Source organism: Carettochelys insculpta, chromosome 3, assembly GCF_033958435.1.
Source record: "Carettochelys insculpta isolate YL-2023 chromosome 3, ASM3395843v1, whole genome shotgun sequence".
NCBI lineage: Eukaryota > Metazoa > Chordata > Testudines > Carettochelyidae > Carettochelys > Carettochelys insculpta.
Window position 1 is genome coordinate 87,908,544 of NC_134139.1, and position 6,000 is coordinate 87,914,543.

The 6,000-nt window shown below is 42.8% G+C and overlaps 1 protein-coding gene across 1 annotated transcript in view; it reads right to left on the minus strand.

Annotated features, from left to right (window-relative positions):
- Positions 1-5,535, minus strand: part of SLC22A3 (solute carrier family 22 member 3) — a 55,399-nt gene extending 49,864 nt beyond the window's left edge. The window contains exon 1 of the mRNA XM_074990282.1: positions 4,912-5,535. Within this exon, the coding sequence (XP_074846383.1) occupies positions 4,912-5,328 (417 nt within the window). The 5' untranslated portion in view covers positions 5,329-5,535. The remainder of the gene's footprint in view (positions 1-4,911) is intronic.
- Positions 5,536-6,000: the final 465 nt, after the last annotated feature.

Below are 6,000 nucleotides of genomic sequence, written 5' to 3' on the forward strand. Positions count from 1 at the left end.
CTGTCTTTTCCTCTCTTATTACCACAGTTGCCTCCAGTCCAGCAAAATAAAGGCGAGTTTCGAGTAGTAGTCCCAACCCAGGGCAAACACAGGAGACAATAGCAGTTATCAAACACTTAAAGTCAGTGTCCCAGCTTCTCAGCCAGCGTAAATCAGTGCAATTTCCTTGAAATAAATAAGGCTGTGAAAATCTACCCCACCTGAGGCATGGCCACTTTTATATGGAGGAAACGTGACTGAAAACTTTGCAATGAACTCATCTCTTGGCACTAAATCAGTCCCCCTGCCTGATCCTGCCTCCTTCTCCTGAGCCCTCAATGCCCTAACATGATATAGAAAATATGAAAGGCTTCCTGTATTTACCCAGACCTACTAATCAAGGTCAGTATAAGCTTTGGAGCTTTTCTGTACCACTGAACGAATTCTGGGCTAGTAGACAAAAAGGAACAGCTGTTTTCTCTCCACTCCAGCTTTGACCGTCATGTTATACAGCATCTTAAAGCAAAGACTAAGTTGTAAGGTAAACATTACTGAACTGGCTACAGATCCCTTTGAACATATCGCTTGGGTTTTGGAGACAGCTGCTGGGTAAGACAGCATGATCATGTATTTGCAGCAAGTGTAGTAGAAAAACATGTTCTGGTGAAGACTTGTCCTTCGTAGACCTCATGCTGTGGAGGTGAATTGTTGCCAGGTCTCAGAATGACATCGCTTTTGACATAAGGAAGTGTCGCTAGGGACCCTATAAGCTAAGCACTGGGTTAGCCACCCAGGGCAGATTCAGCTGCTGCTCAGCTGATTAGCAGCATGTGTTTGTACCCGTGGCGCACCTCTGCACATGCCTTTGTGCGCATAACAAAATTCATCCCACACCTGGATGATAAAACAGAGGTAACGCAGCTGCAGCCACGCTGGGAGCAGTTCATTACGCTAAGCATGTGCCTGGAAAGGCTACTCTTATGCCTAGAACACACCAGCAGCTGATGAATCTATAGATTACTAATCTGCTGGCATCTGAATCTGTACACTTTTCTAATCCATTCACATACCACTAGGCAGCACGGATGCCAAAATGTTTAGATAACTTTATCAACAATTGGTGGAAATCATCTCGCCCCAGGTTTTAGTTTTTTTCTTTCATATCTTTCTCTTCCGCTGTTACAGCTGCTGAATCAGTGTTCCCTCTCACAGTGCTAGCCACGTCCTCTTTTCAGCCTCCGCTACCCGCTCTCAGGGGCTTTTGGTGACTCCATTCCCATTATCAAGAGCATGCAATCTGGGCTCCTCCCTAATGGTCCTTCAAACCCCCGCATCATCTGGCACAAAGTGGGGGGGGGTGAATTTAGGACAAGAATTGTTTCGTTCCCAGCAAAATCTGGCACGCTACTTGATTCCAAATTTACTGCTGACCCCACTGGTTTCTTTTTCCAAATTCTTGAGAAGTAATAAAACTAAGTGGAAACAATGTTTGATTTGATTTTTTTCAGAGGGGTATTTTTCAATACTTGTTTTCACTGAGCTGTTGTGGCTCTTAAACAGGGAAACTTAACTACATTTGTGGAGTTATTGCAAGGTTTTACAAACAAATTCAATTTTTTTTCAGTGCATTTGCTGCAATCTGCATCTTAAAATCACTCTGATTACTACTGTGTCCAGATTTATTCTGCCTCAGGATCAAGGAGCTAAAGGGTTCAAGATGCGTAATATACCAAGAGTTACCAGGTTTGCTCTTTGTAAGGCAGCTCTGTCTGATTTCAGATGCCTGCAAGAAAAAGCATTACCTAAAGCTAGAGAGCCCACTGCCTATCCTGGTGCAACATGCAAAAATGGCTAACTGCAACAACAAGGAGTAAAAGGACTTGCCGTTGTTCTTCCTTAGGTGCTATCCACACAAATTTACCCAATTCCTAGGGCTCAAGCTGTGTGTGTCCCTGAAGTGTGGAAGGGATAAAGAAATTTGTGTGGGTAAGATGGGATACAGAATGTTTTTATAAAGGACTCTTAGGTTTTGCCATTTCACCTATCCTTAAGACCTGAAGAAGGCAAATAGAGTTGCAAAGTATTATCCATTCTGGAAAAATAGTTTTCTGTGAAAGGACCAGCGCTCCGGACGGTGTTCTCTTGAACTTTTTCCATCCATGTGTGGAATAAATTTTATGTGCACCAAGGCAAGTGCAGACATGTACCACCAATAGAAACACATGCTACCAGCTGCAGATGGCTGTGGGCGCTCTGCTAATCAGCTGGGCAGCACCTGAATTGCTCCTGGGGGGCCACCCAAGTGTTCAATTTACAGGGAACATTGACACTGGCTCAGTTCCAGCCCCCTACCCCAGGTATAATTAATTAATTCAGCTGCAATGGCATGGATTGTGTGTCAGCTTGAGCGTTCCTATAAAATAATAGAAATGGACACCCCATTCAGGTGTTTCCCCGGGAGAGAGCCAGACCCTGTTGTACCTCTACTGCAGTGTGAAGGGATCAGAACAATGATGGAAAAACCCACCTAGCATATTTAATTAATAATTCCTCACAAATCAATCCCTCCAGTCCTCAGCTCATTTTTTTTTTTTCTGGCTGGCAATGAAAGGCAACAAACTGAATGCCCTATTTCAGGAATGATAGTGTAAGAAGCAGAAAGAGGGGAATTGTTGCATCCCTGTTCTGTGTGAGACATCTTTGTGTAGCAGCCTATGTTTGTATTTGTCCAGTAGCAGCTGACTAACATTGCAAACTTTTGTGCCTAATTTGCTGTCTCTGTTATTGCTCTCTGCAAATTTCTTTCAGCATTGCTGCTTTTCAAGTTTCTCCCTCCCACTGCCGCCTACTTTTTCGATTACTACATTAAATCGTGCTTTTGACTTAGTCTCCCTGGCTACATTCTTGGCAAACTAAATCAGATATGAAATACCACATATCTCAACAAAGTACAACATACACATCTGGTTTTCATCTGAAGAAGTGAGGTTTTACTCACGGAAGCTCATGACCTAATAAATTTGTCAGCTTCTAAGATGCCACAGCACTGCTTGTTATTGGTATAACACAAACAGTTCATCTATATACAAATGAAGTGTCTACAAAGAATACATAACAAAAGGGGTAGCTATTTTAATAGTCAAATTAGATAGGACACTATTGTCTCTAGCTTGCTTTCTCATCTAAATTTTATAGAAGTCCTAACTTGGAAAGGGAATAACCCTACTTGTGCCATATTTAACACGTTTATATTATGAAATGCCAGTTATGTCACTGCTTAGTAAATGACTAAAGTTGATAGCTAGGTATGTTGCAGCCAGATCCGAGCTGCAAGGGCTGGACTCTTGGGCCCTAATCCTCAGCCCAGTGAAGCCAATAGGAGTCTTTCTACAGATCTCAGGATGCTTTGGCTCAGACTTTTGGAGCCTGAAAGAACCCTGTGAATGCCACTACTTGTTTACTGTCTGTTGGACAGTATCGTTCTTATGTCCTTGTCTTTAGGCTTTGCACCTGGGCCTGTTACTTTACAGAACAATACTCAGAGGCTTAGGAATAAATTTTCAAAGCATAAAAGTTAATGAGGTGCCCAACTTCCAGTCACATTATTGGAAGCATTCATGCCTTTGAAAATCATCTCAGTAGTCAGTAAGTGCACTCTTGTCCCCTGGCCTTCTGTCCCTTATCTGCGCTGTCCAACTTTCTTCTTTGTCTACCAAAAATAATAAAACGTGCTAGGCAATAGCGGCAAACATCACACACTCTGCTCCAGACCTTACTTGTGAGATGCTCCAGCTCTTGATCCTGCCTACCTCCTAACTCTGTTTGCCCTCTGGCCTGTTGTGGACTCTGACCTCCTGGTATTTCACTTGGCCTACGTTCTGATCATCTTCGCTCTTGGTTTGCCCTCTGCTCTGTCCTCGACTGTGACCTCCTGGCACCTGCCCTGCCATGACTCCTTTTGACTACCCAGCTCCTTGTTATGACATACAGATTCAAAATAATGGGAAGGCTGCAGGACAACATGCATGGTAGTCATATCGTTTGGAGGTTTTGATGCAGTAGGCAAAAGTTCATGATAAATATGCCCCTATGTTATTTAGACTGATTTTAGTTATGGTGTTTCTGAGCACTAGTTATTATCACAGTCACTTACATACACATACCAGTCTTGTGTTGAGTCTGTGTCACACTGCACTCACTACATGTCTGTAATCAAGATTGCCTACCACAGCTTATTGGTTGTCCTTTTGCAACTCAATCAAAATAACTCTATTTGCCAACACACAAAAAGAAGTAACAGAGTAACTGCAGTTCTCCACTCCACAGGAGAAAACTCTGGCATCTCAGATACTGGAGAGTGTTAACTGTTGGCAAAAGATGGGTTTTTAATGACAACCAGTGTAATTCTATTTTCTTATAGCAGCTAGGGACACACAAGTGTTCTCAGATACTAATTCCTTATTACTAGTAGGTTTAGATGCTTACTAAAATAAATTATATATGTGCAGTTGTGTATTTGTACATCTATACCTAAACAGGCCAGATCATGAGCTAACATAAATCAGCAGCAGACAGTTGAGTAACATTGATTTATACCAGCCAAGGACTTGCTCTTAAATGACCACTCTTAGGTCTCAGTTGCAATGACACGACTCTTCATTTATTTTAGTCCAGCATTACAACACCAAGAAAGATGTATCCCCTTTGAGTGCATCAGCTCTATAGCATCAAAACTAAGGATCTTTCAGATTAGTTCACCTATTCCTTAAAGGCTGGCATTGTCACTTGATAATCCTTCATAGCCTGGTTCATTTGTAGCTTTCAAAGGGACAGAAATAGTTTTGCATATGTATTGCTCTAGCAAATGATTTTAATTTAATGATCCTGCACTGACACTGGAAACACCGATTGGAAGATGTTCATTTCCCTTACCTCACTGACAATCGTTGAGTGGGGTTGTATATACACCCAACCATCCTGGCATGTGGTAAGCGGCACGTTGCCCGAGCTGTGATTAGTAAAGCGGGCCAGTGGGTTGGCACAGCTCACCAAGGTGTTATTCCACTCTATGTCAAACCTCTCACACTGGCTGCTGGAAGACCTGTTCTCCAGGTTCAGCACTGGCGTGGTATAGTTTTGTTCCTCTTCCAAGGTCCATCCACATCTCTCACTCAATTCAGCTGCTCCAGGAATCCTGCACCAATAGTGCTCTGGTCTGTGCCCAAGAAATACCACTCCAACAAAGAGAAAAGAAAAAGTTATGCCTGTCTGGCAAAGGAGGAAAAATACCCTCTTTTGGAACCTTCCAAATTCCCCAGCTTCTTTTAAAACGGCATCAAAAGACGGCATTGTGCGTAGTAGCTTTTCAACTCAGAGATAGCAGAGGTAGCAGCTTCCAAACTTTGTCACTAGTGCAGGTGCTTCCTGTGAAAGTGTCTGTGTGGACTGTCTCTCTCCCTCTCCCCACACACACACATAATCACAGGAGCAGACGCAGCTTTCGAACAGAGCAAAGTTCCACGGACCCACCCATTGCACTACAGTATATCAAGTGGAGTGAGGTTTACATGCAGCAGTTTAGGAGTGCAATATAAAGCAGGCAAACATACGGTAAGAGAGAAGGGGCGTGTGTTTCCTATCTATCCAGAATGTTAAACAGATTATGTAATAAAAACAATTAACTCTTTAGGGACAGGCAGGCAGTAAATACCAGCTATGCAGGCAGGGTGTGCTGCTGGTGTCCTTATAAAGAGGGTCCCAGAAAAATCTAGTGTCTTAAATAAAAAACACAACAGAGAAAGCTGCTGCAGAAGTATCAATGAGTAATATCAGCATTCTGGCAGCAGTGACAGACACATTCATAAAATTTATGAAGTCTCCCTTTCAGCATGCAGGAGTTACTGCTGCAGCTGTGTTCGAGGACGTATCCAAAGTGCTATGGAACCATCTGCACAGCTTTTATTGGAACTGCTTTGTTCTTATTGGTATAATAAAAAAGGTGGTGTAGTCATGTAGTGTGTG